The sequence below is a fragment of the Pseudonaja textilis genome, chromosome Z (genome assembly GCF_049901715.1).
Source record: "Pseudonaja textilis isolate UNSWEBS1 chromosome Z, rPseTex1.2, whole genome shotgun sequence".
In the NCBI taxonomy this organism is placed as follows: domain Eukaryota; kingdom Metazoa; phylum Chordata; class Lepidosauria; order Squamata; family Elapidae; genus Pseudonaja; species Pseudonaja textilis.
The window spans coordinates 107,552,998-107,570,890 of NC_142008.1; the positions used below are offsets into that span (position 1 = coordinate 107,552,998).

Consider the following 17,893-nt stretch of genomic DNA (forward strand, 5'->3'; position numbering starts at 1 on the left):
GTCCCATCTATCTCCCATCCATGTTCTACCTAAGGACTACAAAGTAGACAATAGGGAAACTTGATTCTTCATTGTGCAGATGGCCGAGAATGCTTTCAGAGTCTTACCAGTAAATGCATTAAATTGAATGTCATAGTATCTATAATCTGTGAGTTTGCCTGACCAATGGAACAGCATTTCTCCAGAAATCTCTGTGAGTCTGGCCCTGTTGTATTTTTACATATATTTAAAGATTCAATAACTTTTTCAATAGGTCCTAGAATTGGGTGGGTGACTATGATCTATTCCATATTAGCCTGGAGTTATTTCTTGCTTAAGGTTGCTTTTTGTGCTTTATTCTCCCCTAATAGACTATAGGTTACTGCTATTTATTAGTATTAGTATGATGTTGTGGAATATGTATTTTGTTTTTGTTGTTTCATACATTTAGTCCTAATATGTAAGTCACCTAGAAATTTCTTGTGGCAGGGATGTCTTATGTTAGATATTTACATAGTCACCTCTGATTGGTTGGTCTGCAGTGGCAGGAAATTAAAGAGCCATCACTGGTTGTAGCCACGAGCAGCTCTACTGTAAAAGGAGCTTCCGCAGCTGCCGTGGTTGTTCTGAACAATGTAATAAAGAAGCTAAGCAATTGGAGCCTCCCACATTATCTGTCACCCACAACATAACACTGGCAATGATGATGGGATACTGAGAGAAGTGGGACCACAAACACGTGGCTAACCAACCAGACAAAGAACTCAACATGGCCGGAAACAATACGCCACCTGCACCATTTGTTCTGATGACCGAGGACTGGGAATCCTATGTCGACTGATTCCAGATGTTCCTGGAAAGCAGCGACCTGATGAACATTACAGAACAGAGGAAATGAGCTGTCTTCCTCAAGCACTGCAGCCCTGCCATTTTCACAATGGCTAGCCCCAAGTGATGTAAAAACGATGGCCTGGCCAGACTTAGAGAGAATTCTGAGGGCCCATTACACACCACCAGTATCCAGTCTAATCAAGAGACTTGAGTTGGAGAGACCAGAAGGACAGAGAGAGCATGAACAATTTTGTTGTGAGCCTGAGGGACCTTGCCGGGGCATGTGAATTCCTGAATGTGGACAAGGAGATGAGGGATCACGTAGTCCTTGGACTCAGGGACCTGACACTACAGAGCCACCTCCTAACAAAGCCTAAAATAACATTAAAGGAGGCCATTGAAGAAGCATCAGCTGTAGAAACATCCCAGAAATTTGCTGCAGCCATGAGGAAGATGAATAAGACTCTGCAGCCCCCGCAGGAAGACACCGCCTCCATTTACCATGAGGACCTTGAGTCTGAGTTGGGATCGGCCAATGACGAGGAAGTGAACCAACTACATCCAGAAAGGCACCAAAAAAGCCAAGAAAAGAAGCTGAAGGAATTTTGGTGTGTGGGATGTGAGGGGAATCACCTCCAATTGGAATGCCATTTCTGTGATGCTGTTTGCCAACAATGCAAGTGGAGAGGACACATCGTGAAGGCATGCTGAGCATTCAAGCCCAACAGCAGAAGGCCAAGACAAGGCACACCTCCAAGGAGCTGAGAGAATCAAACTGAGAACTGACAGAGCCAATTCAGCCAGAGCCGATGAAACAACCACGGCAAGGAGCAGAACACACCAGACCATGACAGTGGACCATTCCAGCACGACAAATGCCAGAAAGGTCAGTGTGCAATTAACTATAGAAGGTAAACCATGCTGGAAGTGGATTCCGGATCTCTTCTATCAATGGTGTCGTGGGACACTATCAAAAGTGTAATCCCCAATCTGACACAAGACCAGTTGCACAAACAGAAACTAATCCTGAAAGACTATCAAGGGAACAAGATTCCTGTCATTGGCATAGGGAAATTCCGAGTGACTTTATGTAACTACTCTGGAATTCTGCCTTTAACTGCGGTCGACTGGAACCAGCCAAGCCTGCTGGGACTCAAGTGGTTCAAGCCTTTGGGGATCAACTTCACTGGAATATACAGCATCACTGAAAGCAAATGGGAAGACAACCTTATGGAGGAATTCCGGGATGTGTTCGATAGAAAATTGGACAAGTATTTGGCGTTCCCAATTTCCTTCAACATAGACCCAAACATAGCCCTAATCAGACTAAAAGCGAGGTGAGTCCTATTCGCACTTAAACCAAAAATAGACGAGTAGTTAGATAAGCTCATTTCCCAAGGAATAATAGAACCCATAGACCATGCAAAATGGGAAACACCTATTGTCACACCTATAGATGGGTCTCTGTGCATCTGTGCTGATTATTGAGCCACACTTAACCATGGCCTATAACAGAGTGCATCCCCCGTACCAGTGATGCAACACCTTTTACACTCCCTGGGGCAGGGGAAGATTTTTGCAAAGCTCAATCTCGCACAAGCCTACCAGCAATTGCCAGTAGATGATGAGACAGCAGAAGCCCTGTTAGGAATAACAAGGTTACCTAACGTAGTTTGGGTAAAATAATATATATATAAACTATGATAGTAAGTTTAAGTGTGTGTCACTTTAAATTGCAAAGCATGTAATTTTGGGTGCGGTGTGAAGCCGCCATAAGAGGGAGCAAGAGAACCTGACGATTCCTGACGATTGATGGTTTGATGGATTGATGGTTTGCTAACTGCATGTTTTCCCTACTGCTGAGTTGCTGAAGGAAGAAAGGAGGTGTGACTTCTTCATATCTCTACTGCGAGGAGATATATTACTGAACTGATATTTGTAAGTTTACTGACCTCTTTTTCGACACTGGAATTTGCAACTGAATAACCCCTGGACGGACTGAATTAGTGAATGATATATGGACTGTTTGACTATGCTAAAACTCTTGCTGGAATAAACTATTTAATTAGTACAGTGTATCTGTTTTACTGAGTGTAAGCTACAAAAACGTTTATCTCACATATTTTGCCTGCCTGCCTGACTGCCGTGCAGATTCTGCTAGGGTGTATCCCTAACACTGCACAGTCAGACTAACCAGGATATAACAGGCTTATATAAAGTGAGAGTTAGTGTAGTTACACAATACTGTAAACAGACAGCTGTGTTTTATTAATTATATTTTAATATCCAGAGAAAGATGGCAGGTCAATTTACAAAGTTTGTCTCTAATATCCAAACTGAATGGAACAAACTATGTTTCATGGTCTATGAAATGCAGCCTACTTCTACGCAGAGAAGGTTTGTGGAGTATAATTCAAAACCTACCAGAGGTAGATGCTTGGGATCCGGAAGATGAGGATGATGCCCAGAAAATACAAGAATATAAACTGAAGAATGAGCAAGCTCTCTGTATAATAGGACTGACACTCTGTGACCAGCAGGTTGTCCGTATTCGTGGAGAAGAAACAGCTGCGAAATGTTGGGAGAATTTAAGGAAGATTTATGTTCGAGACAGTGTAGGATCACATATAAATCTTACACGGAAGCTGTTCAGAACACATCTTCAAAAGAATGGAGACATGTTGACTGATATAAACACTATGAAGAGGATTTTTCAGGAACTGCATGAAAAAGAACTTATCTTCACTGAACTACATCAGGTTTATATAATTTTGTCTTTGTTAGATGAGAGCTATGATGACTATGTAACTTCACTGGAAGTACTGCCAAAAGATAATCTCACATTAACTGACATTACTGGCAGATTAATTGAAGAAGCCAGGAGAAGGCTTGAAAGGGATCAACTGAGAAGGGAACAACCACAAGAAGAGAAATTATCTTCATCAGCCTACACAATTAGAAAATGTTTTAATTGTGGAAGAAAAGGACATTTGGCTAGATTCTGCAAGAAAGTAAAAAGCCACAATGCCAGCCAGAATGCAAAAAGGCATCAAAAGGATAAAAAAGGCTAAGAGTTAGCCATGTATAGCAACCAAACTGTGAACAATAATAATTTTTGGGTTGTAGATAGTGGAGCATCGCACTGCATAACGAAAGATAAGAAAAGATTTATTAAGATGTCCACGAGTTCACAACAGATATCGTTAGCTAATGGCTGGAAACTGAAAGCAAAAGGTCAAGGTACTGCATATTGTTCTTGCATACAAGAAAATGTAAAAATGTTATATGTACCACAACTTAAGTTTAATTTGCTTTCGGTTAGAGTTTTGATTAAACTAGGTTATATAGTTACCTTTAGGGGAGAAAACTGCATAATAGAAAAGGAAGGTAAAAAAGTGACTGCAACTTTAAAAGGTGAATTGTATGTGTTAAATGATAATCAATTAGAGGTGGCTAACACAGTGTATAATAATGTTAAACCTCATGATGAATGCATACATTTGTTACACAGACGTTTAGGGCATATAAATTTTAAAATGCTCAAGCAAACGGTTGAACTGTCTAAAGGTATAAAACTGAAGCCTTGCAGTAAGTATTTGCACTGCAATGCTTGCAGTCAAGAAAAAAGAAAGGTAATACCAGCAAATAGAATTAATGGATTTAAGACTAAAGAGCCTCTAGAGGTCGTATTTGCTGATATTATAGGTCCTAAAAAAACAAGTGTGGGAGGTGCTCGTTATATATTAAGTATAATGGATCATTATTCTAGATATGGTTTCTGTTATTTAATGAAGAGTAAAAAGGAAACATATCAGAATTTCTTTAATTGGTTAAAGTTTGCAGAAAGAAAAACTAAAAGGAAACTAGTAACTCTTGTAACTGATAATGGTACGGAATTTACAAATAATAAATTCCAAAATAGACTGAAGATGGCAGGTGTAGAACATAAAAAGTCTGCACCATATAGGCCACAACATAATTCCTTTATAGAAAGACGAGGCCAAACAATACAGGCAATGGCTCGTACTATGTTGTCGGATTCAGGATTACCTGAAAATTTGTGGGGAGAAGCAATAATGTGTGGTAATCATATATTGAATAATGTTGTTAACTCAACAACAGGTGAATTACCATTCACACGGTGGCATGGTAGAAAACCTGACCTAAGCTACATGCACACATTTGGAGCACCAGTATGGGTGCATATTCCTACACAACTGAGACATAAGGGGCAGCATAGGGCTAAAAGATTATTTTTTGTAGGTTATGAATCTAACCACAAATCATACAGGTTCTGGGAAAAAGGTACATCTAGAGTTTACTGTAGTGCTAGTGCACAATTCCTTGAACATGTAAGATGGGAAAAACTGGAGCAAGATTCAAGCAAGGATGTAATTATAGAAACCTACAAAAGACCAAACCACCATATCAGTAATAAGAAAATTCAAATTAAAGAGGAAGTAAAGGAAGAGCAAATAGGACCAGAACAGGAAGAAATAGGTAAACAGGAAGAAATGGATAACCAGGAACAGGTAGTACATGAAAGTCCACCTGTAAGCCCTGTAATACCTAGACAGTCAACACGTGAAACCAGACCACCTGACAGGTACCAAGCAAGTGTAGTTTGCCAAGTTAGTAAAGTTCCAACTACTGTGGAAGAACTTAGAATGTATCCTGCAAAGGATCAAGAAAATTGGCATAGACAAATGGAAAAGGAACTAAATTCATTAAAACAGATGGGAGTTTATGAGAATGTTAAATTACCTCCAGGTGAAAAGTCCATTGGCTGTAAATGGATATTTAAATTAAAAACAGGTAAAAATGGGACTGTTACCCATAAGGCTAGGTTGGTAGCTCAAGGATTTAATCAAACTGCATGTGATTATGATGAAGTGTTTGCATCAAGTCTAAAAGCAACAACCTTGAGAGCAGCTTTAGTGTGGGCAGCTAAGAAAAACTATATCATAAATCATTTAGATGTAGAAACTGCTTATCTGCATGCACCATTGCAGCACACTATATACCTAAAGAAACCTGTAGGAATTAAGGATGATAAAACTAATAATGACTATTGGAAACTGAAAAAGAGTCTCTATGGATTAAAACAATCTGGTTTTGAATGGAACCAATATATTGTTAAGGAGTTAAACAATATAGGGTTTAAAGCAGGTTTAGCTGATCCATGTTTATTTAAGAAAGAGACAAATGGAATAGTGTCATTATTATTGTTGTTTACAGATGATATTGCTTTAATTACAAAAACTAATAATGAAGCTACTGAAATAATATCATTATTAGGTAAGAGGATAAAATTAAAGCAATTAGGAGAGATAAAACAGTATTTAGGATTGACAATAAATAAAACCAACAATGGCTATAAGATATCTCAAGAGGATAAAATTTATCAATTACTAAAAACATACAAGATGGAACTTTGTAAGCTGGCAAAAACTCCAATGGGTAAGGAATTTGGCCACACTGATGCTCAAAGTTCAAAATTCGATAAGACTATATATCAATCGCTAATTGGAAGTTTATCATACATTAGTAATTGGTCAAGGCCAGATATTGCCTATAGCATTAATCAATTGGCTCGATTCAACGCTGAACCCACTGAACGACACTGGCAAGTGACAAAGCGTATCTTAAGATATCTTAAAAGAACAATGCATTATGCATTGTATTTGGAGCCAAAAGATGATTTGATTTTAAGTGCATATGCTGATGCAAGTTTTGCAACAGACATAAACACTAGGAAATCAACTTCAGGAATGGCTATACTGTTAGGTAAAGCATTGATTGGTTGGAGGTCAATTAGACAGCAACACATAAGTATGTCCACAATGGAAGCAGAATTTTCATGTCTATCTTTATTATGTACTGATTTAATTCTGTATAAACAGTTACTATTGGATATGGGAGTAACTGTTAAAGATTCCATTGTTGTGTATGAGGACAATCAAGCAGCCATACAGATGGCTACAAATATTGCTGTGAAAACGAGATCTAAGCATACAGATCTTAGATATCTGAATGTAAGGCAATCGGTAAAAAATGGTTTAATAAGATTGGAATATTGTTTGACTGAACAAAATATTGCCGATCAATTTACAAAAGCCCAAGGTGCAGTCAAACACAAAGAGAGTTGTGATGACTATGGGTTAAGGTTGTAAATAGATATATATATTATTATATTACCCAAAAGGGGAGAATGTTAGGAATAACAAGGTTACCTAACGTAGTTTGGGTAAAGTAATATATATAAACTATGATAGTAAGTTTAAATGTGTGTCACTTTAAACTGCAAAGCATGTAATTTTGGGTGCGGTATGAAACCACCATAAGAGGGAGCAAGAGAACCTGATGCTTGCTGACAATTGCTGGTTTGATGGATTGATGGTTTGCTAACTGCGTGTTTTCCCTACTGCTAAGTTGCTGAAGGAAGAAAGGAGGTGTGACTTCTTCATATCTCTACTGCAAGGAGATATATTACTGGACTGATATTTGTAAGTTTACTGACCTCTTTTTCGACACTAGAATTTGCAACTGAATAACCCCCGGATGGATTGAATTAATGAATGATATATGGACTCTTTGACTATGCTAAAACTCTTGCTGGAATAAGCTATTTAACTAGCACAGTGTATCTGTTTTACTGAGTGTAAGCTACAAAAACGTTTATCTCACATATTTTGCCTGCCTGCCTGACTGCCGTGCAGATTCTGCTAGGGTGTATCCCTAACAAGCCCAAACAATCATAACACACTGAGGGGCTTTCAAATGTAATTGTCTACAATTTGGGATCAGCATTGCCCCGGGGCTATTCCAGATCCTCATGGAACAACTATTACAAGGGATAAAAGGGGTGATGCCCTATTTTGACGATGTTCTCATTTCTGCAGAGGACAAAGAACTATTACAAGAACATTTAATGGAAGTCCTAAGCTGATTCAAAGAGGTGGGGCTTAAAGTAAAAAAAGAAAGATGCCAGCTAGCAGCCAACAGGGTAGAATTCCTGGGCTATCTAATGTGAGGGAATCCACCCCATGGATTCCCTCACATTAGATTAGATTTAAAGCAATCAAAGAAGCCCCTAGGTCAACCAGCAAAACAGATTTGCAAGCCTTCATTGGCCTCATTAACTTCTACAACATATTTTTACCACAGAAGGCAATAGTGGTGGAGCCACTCCACAGACTCCTGGACAAGAAGGCCGCCTGGGCCTGGGGGCAAAAAGAAGCAGCATTCCAAGAAATATATAAACATAATTACATCAGATCGCGTACTAATCCAGTACGAGACCTTACCCATAATATTAATATGTGACGCATCACCATTTGGGTCAGCATGATAATCAGCCACATTTTATCAAATGGAAAGCTAAGAATAGCATTGAAAACACTGAATGGAAATAGCAGACACTTACCAGACACACAAAGGCAGGAACAGGCTATGGAAGAGATCAAAAGGGCAGCATCTAGTGAAGATAAAATGACTGCCCTAACTAGAAGGTTCCAGGAGTTTCCAATGGAGGGAGAAGGAGAAGCAATGGGTCCATTTGAACAACTCAAAGACCAGCTGATGACAGAACTGTGCAGGTCCAGTCATACCCATAAGAGTCCTGCCTATCTACATGATTACGTGCATTAGGTAGGACAGGATTGGGTGGACCGGACCAGGTGGGGAGGGGTGATAGATATTTACATAGTCATCTCTGATTGGTTGGCCTGCGGCGGGGGGAAATTAAAGAGCCGTCACTGTTTGTAGCTGCAAGCAGCTCTACTGTAAAAGGAGCTGCCATGGCTGCCATGATTGTTCTGAACAATGTGATAAAGAAGCTAAGCAATCAGAGCCTTCCACTTTATCTCTCACCCACAATATAATAGCTTACATGTTTATTAAATTAATCAATCAATATTGCCATTTTGACACATCAAGGACTCCCTTTTTATTTACCCTGTTTTTGCAAGTGATAGTTTTAGTTTTTACAATCCATCTGTTTCCTAGAGCAAGAAAAAAAGTGTTTCCTTTTTCAAGAGATGGCAACCTGGGACATTAGAGAGGCAGCCAAATATATTCCAAGCATAACAAACAATAGGCCCTCCTGTTAAAACATGTATCTCAGCTAACACTAGATGAAGGTCAATTTTTTTTTTACATATTTTAAAGACTAAAAACTCTAAATAATTTAACATGTGGCTTTCACTTTGTGATGCATAATTGCACTGCTCTGGCATAAAGAAAAAAGTAAGGAAAGACATAAGTAAAAGATCCAGCTGATTAGAAAACGCTGATATTTGATGGAAATTCTTCCTACACTTTAATAAAAATAGTCTAATCAAAGGGAAATAGGAGGAAACATCTCAATCCTTATACATGATTTTGTTTTCCTAATCAGTTGCTCTTTGTTCAGTTCTGGTCTGAAGAAGAGGATGTGGTATTTAGGGAAAAAGATGCAAACCAGTAAGCCAGCACTGGAGCTTAAAATAGAGTAGATCTCTACAGCTACCATATATTTCCCTTTTATGCTAAGGTAAGTTGGCACAAAGGAGACCCAGACACTTCAATAGACCAATATGCTAAAGGTGGTAAATTTGGTTTCATTGAAACTGTTAGGTAACTTTCTGGCAAAGAAACCCATTTCAAGGTGACAAAAGCGAGGAAGACCTTATAACTTAAAACCCAGAAGAACAAGAAAGTTGACCCTACTGCAGTAGGATTTTTCCATTCAGTGAGTGCATATCCCTATCAGGAAACGGGGGACCCATACATAGTCAAAGAGTTGAAATTCTCACTTGAAGAAAGGGGAAAAAAAGGAAGATAGTAATTGTTATTTTTTCCCCACCCACCTTCTCAGTCTGGATTCTGGTCTTATAGCCATAAAGGCTAGAACAACTAAAATGGTTTTTGTCAAAATACTGGAAAGACACACAGAGAAGAATATAGCAAAAGCCATCTGCCGGAGAAGGCAGGTTAACTTTTTTGGATGTCCAATGAATAGGAAGGGGCAGAAAAAGCAGAAGATGTGGGAGGTGAGAAGAATGTAGGTAAAGCTTCGGTTGTTGGCTTTGACAATGGGTGTGTCCTGGTGCTTCAGAAAACCTCCAAGCACAAGAGCTGTGATGAGAGCAAGAATGAGAGCTGAAAGAACAAAAGTAATTCCAGGGGGTTCTTCATAAGAGAGGTAGCTGGTAACCTTTGGAATACATTGGTTTTGACCTATGTTTGGATAGTAATCTTCTAAACAGTCAATACAGGCATCCATATCTAAAAAAAGTTAAATCAATGTAGACCAACAAGCATAGTGTAGTTACTTTACTGTTGGCATAGCATGTTAGCATAGCAAACTTTCTTATTGATACAAATGTATACATGTATATGAATTTAATATTTGCAATTAAATACCTTAACAACACAGTGGGTTTTCAGTATATCATAACTCCATCTTCTGCTTGGTTTCTGTAGTTTAAAATGGCTCTTCTCTACCTGGTTAAATTTTTTGTGCCATACAACGCTTTCATCCTGAATCATTATGCCTCCAAATAGCAAAGTCGAAGGATCCATCCTTCTAACTATGACTCGAAGAGAAGACTGATTTTGGCAAGTTATCCAGTTTGAAATCTCAAATCCTGTAATTAACTCTTGATTGTTGTCATATGATATGGCACCTCCAACACTGTTGTGTTATGAAATTTTCCTGAGAAAATGATGGAGCTAAATTCAAAAGAACATGGAATAAGACACATGTTGCTTTATCTGCCCTGAATCATGTGGATTTAATATTTTTTAGCCAAGGATTTAGTCACAAATTATTCTAGTAAATGTCTTTGAGAAGAACAGAGGAAAGAATGAATGAGGAAGATGAAAAGAAGAAAAAAGGAAAAAAAATAATATAAAGTGAATGGACATTTATAATTTGGACATGAGGAGGAGTTATCATTCAATTGTTATGGTCTTTTATTTTCTTCACAGAAAGAAGCTGTTTTGTGTTATTCTCAAGCAATAGCTCTGAAATGTTCATGTTATTGACCACAACCAAATAACAATAGCTAGATTATTCAGCAGAAACATGATTTCATTCTTAAACAAGCAAACAAAAAACCTTCCAGTATAACAGCATTGGAAGGGACCTTTGAGGTTTTCTAGTCCAATACTCAGGCAGAAAATTCTATACCATTTCAGACAAATGGTTGTTTTATCTCTTCTTAAATACTTCCAGTGTTGGAGCATTCACAATGTCTGGAACAAGTTGTAAATTCTAACTGCCAGGAAATTTCTCCTTGGTTCTTGGTTGTTTATCTCCTTGATTAGTTTCCATGTGTGGCTTCTTGTCCTGTACATATAACACATAAAGAATGATTCCAGTAATCATTCTTTATGTGTTTTAGCCTCAATCATATTTATCACTCTTCTCTGCACTCTTTGTAACATCTTTTTTACATCATGGTGATCAAACATCTTTTTTTACATCATGGTGATCAAAACTGGATGCAGTATTCCAAGTGTGGTCTTACCAAGGCATTATAAAGTGGTATTAACATTTTATGTGATCTTGTTCTATCCCTCTGTTAATAAAGCCTAAGATGGTGTCTCGTTACAGAATTGCTTACAATTGATATTTTCCCATTAGTGAATAAGTTTGAATAACCAGTTTCTTATAATTATATTTCTGGTAGTAAGACTTGTTGAGTCTTGTCCATAAGTTTGGGATAGAACTTGAAGCTCATGCCTACTAACTGCAACACAAACTTTTCCATTGCTATTTCATGAAAAGAAAAAGCCCTTATGACATCAACTTGCCTTTAAACTAGTAGGCAAAGTAGTTTTTAATAAGATAAACTTCTATTGATAATCTATGACAGTAAACAGATTTCCCAGAGAAAGGTGCTATAACTTACAGTTGTTTTTTTTATAGAGTTTTATTTGGGTTTTCACAAAACAAATAAAATATCTTTTTTTGAGAACAGCATGCTCCTGGGTTATCACTTCTCCATACAGACATAAATCAATTACATATTCATCTTATGTATTCTAATCCATATCTTATAACTATTTTTGCAGTTTTCTCAATAGTTTTTCTCTTTCCTTGCTTTCTGTAATCTTATTTTTAATTATCTCATTCCTTTCTAAGTTCATTTACATATCTTTTTCTATTTTTCAGTATCTTTCAAATCAATATTTTTATACTTTTGTCTGTTCTGTTTACAATTTCATTTTTTTTCTCATAAAACAAAATTTCCCCTGTAATTACTAGACTGGAATGTAACACCTTTGTATCTTTTAATTACTATCCATTCAAATCTTCTTTAAAGTTTAAATTATGCCTTTACAGTTATACTATTCTTTTTTTGACCTCTATTTTATAACACATAACTACTATCAACTGAATTCTGCTTGGTACATTCCCTTAAAAATACACACTAAGTTCTTGAATATATATATATATATATTCTTAAGTTTTCGCGGGTACTTACATATATAGCATTCGGCTTTGTTTGGGTATTTTCCCACGTCATAGTAGTTGTGCTTTTAAAGTTGTAGCGACGTTTCAGCAGAATCTCATCTGCCATCATCAGGCTTCTGTATAGTGTTCATCTGTGAGTCAGGCTTTTATAGTGGTTTCAGATTTAAATTTGGGGCAGCCTATTGCTGTGCCAGAATGGTTTTTTCTTCACCCTGATTGGTTGGGAGTCTTGGTCTGTGTTTATTGGTCTTGGAGTTCACTGTGTTCTGCTTGATTGGTGTTTCTAATATCTCCTGTCTGTTTTTTGTCTCTTTTTGTCTCTTGATTGGCTGGCAACATTGTGTTACTTTATTGGAGGCCTTTAGTTAGGAAGCTAGGTTTCATCTGGGTGCCTGGTTGGGGTGTGTTTGAGCTGGAGATATCGGGGGGGGGGTCTGTCTGTGCCCAGGTGTTTGCCTGGCTTGTGGTGTGGAGATTTTTTTGTTTGTGAGTGCTCGGAGGGGTTTGAAGTGGGTAGCCACAGTGCGGCTTCTGGTCCATGGTCGTGTCTCATCTTTTGTGTGGGTGTGAGTCTGTTTTCTACGTGGAAGTGTGGTGGTGGCATCTTGTGTGGCTCTCATGGGTGTGGGTCTGGACCAGAGGCCGCACTGCAGCTGCATCACTACCCACTTCAAACCCCTCCGAGCCATACATGAAGCAAACCGACACCCACCATGAAGATACGGCACGACCCGCAGACTCGAAGCAAGCGGCAGGATCACAGCTCACCAGCTCAAATCCCCCAGCAACTAAGACTAACCTGAGCACAACCAAGCCCCCACCTGAACAGAATACGCCTCCAGCCAATCAGAACACGGCGAGCCCCCCAACCAATCAGAACACAGCGGTTTTCTCCCGCATAAGATCTTAAAAAAAAACCCAAATAACCAAAGATCCACATACAAATATCCGTGAGAACCTCAGAAAACATATAATTAATATATATATATATATATATATATATATATATATATATATATATATATATATATATATATATAAATATATATATATTTGTTTTCTGAGGTTCTCAAGGGTATTTATATGTGGATCTTTGGTTGTTCGGTTTTCTCCCGCGTAAGATTCAAGTATCTAGGCAACGTTTCGATGAAGTCTCATTCATCATCTTCAGGCTTCTGTCTCCGGCTCTGTGCTTCTCAGAGTAATGTGAGATTGCAGCTGCTTCCTCCTTTTAACTGCCAGTGGGGGTGGGACTTGATTGGGTGGGGCTTGGCTGTGTTCTGATTGGGTGGGGGTGTGTTCTCATTGGTAGGGGGTTTGGTTGTGTTCTGATTGGTTGGGGGTTAGCCGTGTTCTGATTGGTTGGAGGCATGTTCTGTTCAGGTGGGGGCTTGGTTGTGCTCCGGTTAGTATTAGTTGCTGGGGATTTGAGCTGGTGAGTTGTGATCTTGCTGTTTGGCTTCTAGTTCGTGGTCCTGCTGCATCTTCATAGTGGGTGTCGGTTTGCTTCATGTATGGCTCGGAGGGGTTTGAAGTGGGTAGTGATGCAGCTGTAGTGCAGCTTCTGGTCCATGGTCGTGTCTCATTTTCTGAGTGGGTGAGAGTCTGTTTTCTACATGGAAGTGTGGTGGTGGCATCTTGTGTGGCTCTCATGGGTGTGGGTCTGGTGTCCTTTCTTCATGTTAGGTACTGCCTGTTCATGAGGGCGGGTTTCCAAATGGCTGGAAGGCGGGAGGTGTCATCTCGTTTGTTCATGCTGTGTGGGCGTTTTTTATCTCTATGGCTTCTCTGATTATTCTGCTGTTGAAGTGTTCGGTTTTGGCGATAGTTCTGGTATTTTTAAAATCAATTTCATGTCCTGTGGCTTTGAGGTGTTGGACCAGAGAAGAGGTCGTTTCTTCTTTTTTGATTGAGTTCTTATGTTCTTCAATGCGTGCATTTATTCTTCTGTTAGTTTGTCCAATGTATGTGGTAGGGCAGCAGTGCAGGGGATTTCGTAGATACTCCTTGGTTTTCTAATTCGATTTTGTCTTTGGGGTTTCTTAGGATGGTGGATATTTTTCTGTTTGTGCAGAATGCTGTTTTGATGTTGTATTTTTGGAGGATCTTGCTAATTTTGTCTGTAGTGCCTTTTATATATGGGAGGAGGGCTTTGCCGTTTTCCTGTTCTCTGTCTTGGATTTTGGTTGGGGTTTCTTTTTGGATTAGGTGGGTAATCTTCTTTCTTTGGAATCCATTGGCTGTAAGTACGTTGGTGAGAGTGTGTAGTTCGGTTTTTTGGTGTTGTTCATCGGCTAAGCATTTTGTTCTGGAGATGAGTGTCTTGGCTACGGAATTGATCTGTGCTGGGTGGTGGTGTGAGAGTGCATGTAGATAGCGGTTAGTATGTGTTTTCTTCTGGTAGATGGTGTGTCCTAGGAGCCATTGGATCTTTTGTATACCAAGACGTCTAGGAAGGGAAGTTGGTTGTTGGCTTCTGTTTCCATGGTGAATTGTATTTGGGGTGTAGGCTGTTGAGGTGTGTGAGGAAGTTGTTCAGTTTTTCTTTCCCATGTGGCCAGATTATGAAGGTGTCATCTACGTATCTGAGCCAGAGTTTGGGTTTGTGGTCGTATTTTCTAGAGCTTGTGTTTCAAAGTGTTCCATGTAGAGGTTAGCGATGACAGGTGAGAGGGTGATCCCATGGGTGCTCCTTCTATTTGTTTGTATTTTTGTCCATTGTAGGTGAAGTATGTATTGGATAGGCAGTGGTTGGTTAGATCTAGGATGTGCTTGGGGGTTGTATTTGTTTTGGATGGCTGTCAAGGCTTCTTTTATTGGCACTTGGGTGAAGAGGGATATGACATCGAAGTCTTACTAGTAGGTCGCTAGGTTGTAAGTTTTGTTTCTTTATGATCTCGATGAACTGGAATGAGTTTCTTACGTGTGAGTTGATGGATTCTGCATAAGGTTGTAGTTGTTTGGCGAGAAATTTGGCTAGGTTTTGTAGAGGTGAGCCTATGGAGCTGACTATTGGTCTGAGTGGGGTTCCTTCTTTGTGTATTTTGGGGAGACCATAAAGCTTGGGGCATCTGGATGATTTTTCTCTGGGTATGATTCTTTGCTGGATTACTTCACTGACGGGGAGGCTTTTATTTTGGATTTGGTAGTTTTTCTAGGTAGGTGGTGGGGTCTGTCTTTAGGGGTTTGTATGTGGGGTCTTGGAGTAGGTTGGTTAGCTTGGTTTGGTAGTCAGATGTGTTCATAACCACTGTCGCGTGCCTCTTGTCTGCTGGTAGGATTATTATGCTGGTGTCTTCTTTCAGGTTACGTAGTGCAGTTTGTTCTTCTTTGGATAAGTTGCTTTTGGGTGGTTTGCTAGTGCAGAGGATGTTGGTGATTTCGAGTCTGATTTTGTTAGCATCATCAGGGTTGGTTTTGGTCAGGCTGGTTTCAACTCCCATATGATGGTTTCTGTGGGGATGTGTTTGGGAGCGACAGCAAAGTTGAATCCTTTTGAAAGGACCTTGGTTTCAGCTTCAGTGAGGATCTTGTCTGAGATGTTGTGCAATGTTTGTTTCATGTGTGGCTGTGGGGGAGGGGGAGTTGGTTTCTGGCATTGTTGTAGTTTCCTGAGTTTGTTGGTGTGTGTCTGTCTTGAGGGTGGTCTGTGTTTCTGCTCTCCAGACAGCGAGTTGTTTAGATTTGTCCCAAAGTAGGGGGTGAATCTTGTTGCTGAGTCTGAGGTGGAGTGTGAGGAGATCTTTGTTGATTTGGTCTAGGAGAAACCTTTTCGTGTGAAGTTCATTTCTAATTAGGGCCAGTTCTGTTCTTTTAAGGATGCGTTTGGTGGCTGCTGTGTTGGTGTGGAATTTCAATTGGAAGCTTGTGGGAATTAAATTTTGATCTCGGCAGTTGCATAGGAATGCAAGGTCACATAAAATGGAGGCTCTTTGGACTTCAAGTTTTTCATAAGTCCTGGTCAGATGGTGGGTTTCCTCCCGTAGAGGTGCAATATTTGTTTTCTGAGGTTCTCGGGTATTTATATGTGGATCTTTGGTTGTTCGGGTTTTCTCCCGCGTAAGATTGAAGTATCTAGGCAACGTTTCGATGAAGTCTCATTCATCATCTTCAGGCTTCTGTCTCCGGCTCTGTGCTTCTCAGAGTAATGTGAGATTGCAGCTGCTTCCTCCTTTAACTGCCAGTGGGGGTGGGACTTGATTGGGTGGGGGCTTGGCTGTGTTCTGATTGGGTGGGGTGTGTTCTCATTGGTAGGGGGTTTGGTTGTGTTCTGATTGGTTGGGGGTTAGGCGTGTTCTGATTGGTTGGAGGCGTGTTCTGTTCAGGTGGGGCTTGGTTGTGCTCCGGTTAGTATTAGTTGCTGGGGGATTTGAGCTGGTGAGTTGTGATCTTGCTGTTTGGCTTCTAGTTCGTGGTCCTGCTGCATCTTCATAGTGGGTGTCGGTTTGCTTCATGTATGGCTCGGAGGGGTTTGAAGTGGGTAGGTGATGCAGCTGTAGTGCAGCTTCTGGTCCATGGTCGTGTCTCATTTTCTGAGTGGGTGAGAGTCTGTTTTCTACATGGAAGTGTGGTGGTGGCATCTTGTGTGGCTCTCATGGGTGTGGGTCTGGTGTCCTTCTTCATGTTAGGTACTCGTCTGTTCATGAGGGCGGGTTTCCAAATGGCTGGAAGGCGTGGAGGTGTCATCTCGTTTGTTCATGCTGTGTGGGCGTTTTCTATCTCTATGGCTTCTCTGATTATTCTGCTGTTGAAGTGTTCGGTTTTGGCGATAGTTCTGGTATTTTTAAAATCAATTTCATGTCCTGTGGCTTTGAGGTGTTGGACCAAAGAAGAGGTCGTTTCTTCTTTTTTGATTGAGTTCTTATGTTCTTCAATGCGTGCATTTATTCTTCTGTTAGTTTGTCCAATGTATGTGGTAGGGCAGGCAGTGCAGGGGATTTCACAGTTATGCTGTCTATAATGCTATCCATGTTATGGCATGTAAATGTAAAAGATTGCTATCAATATTAATGGCAGAGCTGAACTCAGATAGAATAATTATTTCATTTACTATTGTTATACATATACATATACATAAACATATGTTTTCTTAAGTTTTTGCAGATATTTATATGTATGGTATTCAGCTTTGTTCGGGTATTTTCCCATGTCATTATAGTTGTGCTTTTAAAGTTGTAGCAACGTTTCGGCAGAATCTCATCTGCCATCATCAGGCTTCTGTATACTGTTTGTCTGTGAGTCAGACTTTCATAGTCGTTTCTGTTTTAAATTTGGTGCTAGCCTACTGCTGTGCCAGAATGTTTTTTTCTACATCCTGATTGGTTGGGAGCCTTGGTCTGTGTTTATTGGTCTTGGACTTTGCTGTGTTCTGCTTGATTGGTGTTTCTAATATCTTCTGTCTGTTTTGTAGCTTTTTTTTGTCTTGATTGGCTGGCAACATCGTGTTTCCTGTATTGGAGGCTTTTTAGTGCAGCTTGGCTCCGAGTAAATGAATAGCTATCATTTATTAGGAACCTAGGTTTCATCTGGGTGCCTGGCTGGGCTGTGTTTGAGCTGGAGATATGGGGGTTCTGTTTGTGCCCAGGATTTTGGCTGGCTTGTGGTGTGGATATTTTTTTA

General features: G+C 39.7%; 1 protein-coding gene across 1 annotated transcript in view; it reads left to right on the forward strand.

Annotated features, from left to right (window-relative positions):
• Positions 1-1,728: 1,728 nt before the first annotated feature.
• LOC148124227 (vomeronasal type-2 receptor 26-like) overlaps positions 1,729-17,893 on the forward strand; it is a 40,537-nt gene continuing 24,372 nt past the window's right edge. Inside the window, exon 1 of the mRNA XM_087916064.1 lies at positions 1,729-2,147. Coding sequence (XP_087772190.1) covers positions 1,729-2,147 — 419 coding nt within the window. The remainder of the gene's footprint in view (positions 2,148-17,893) is intronic.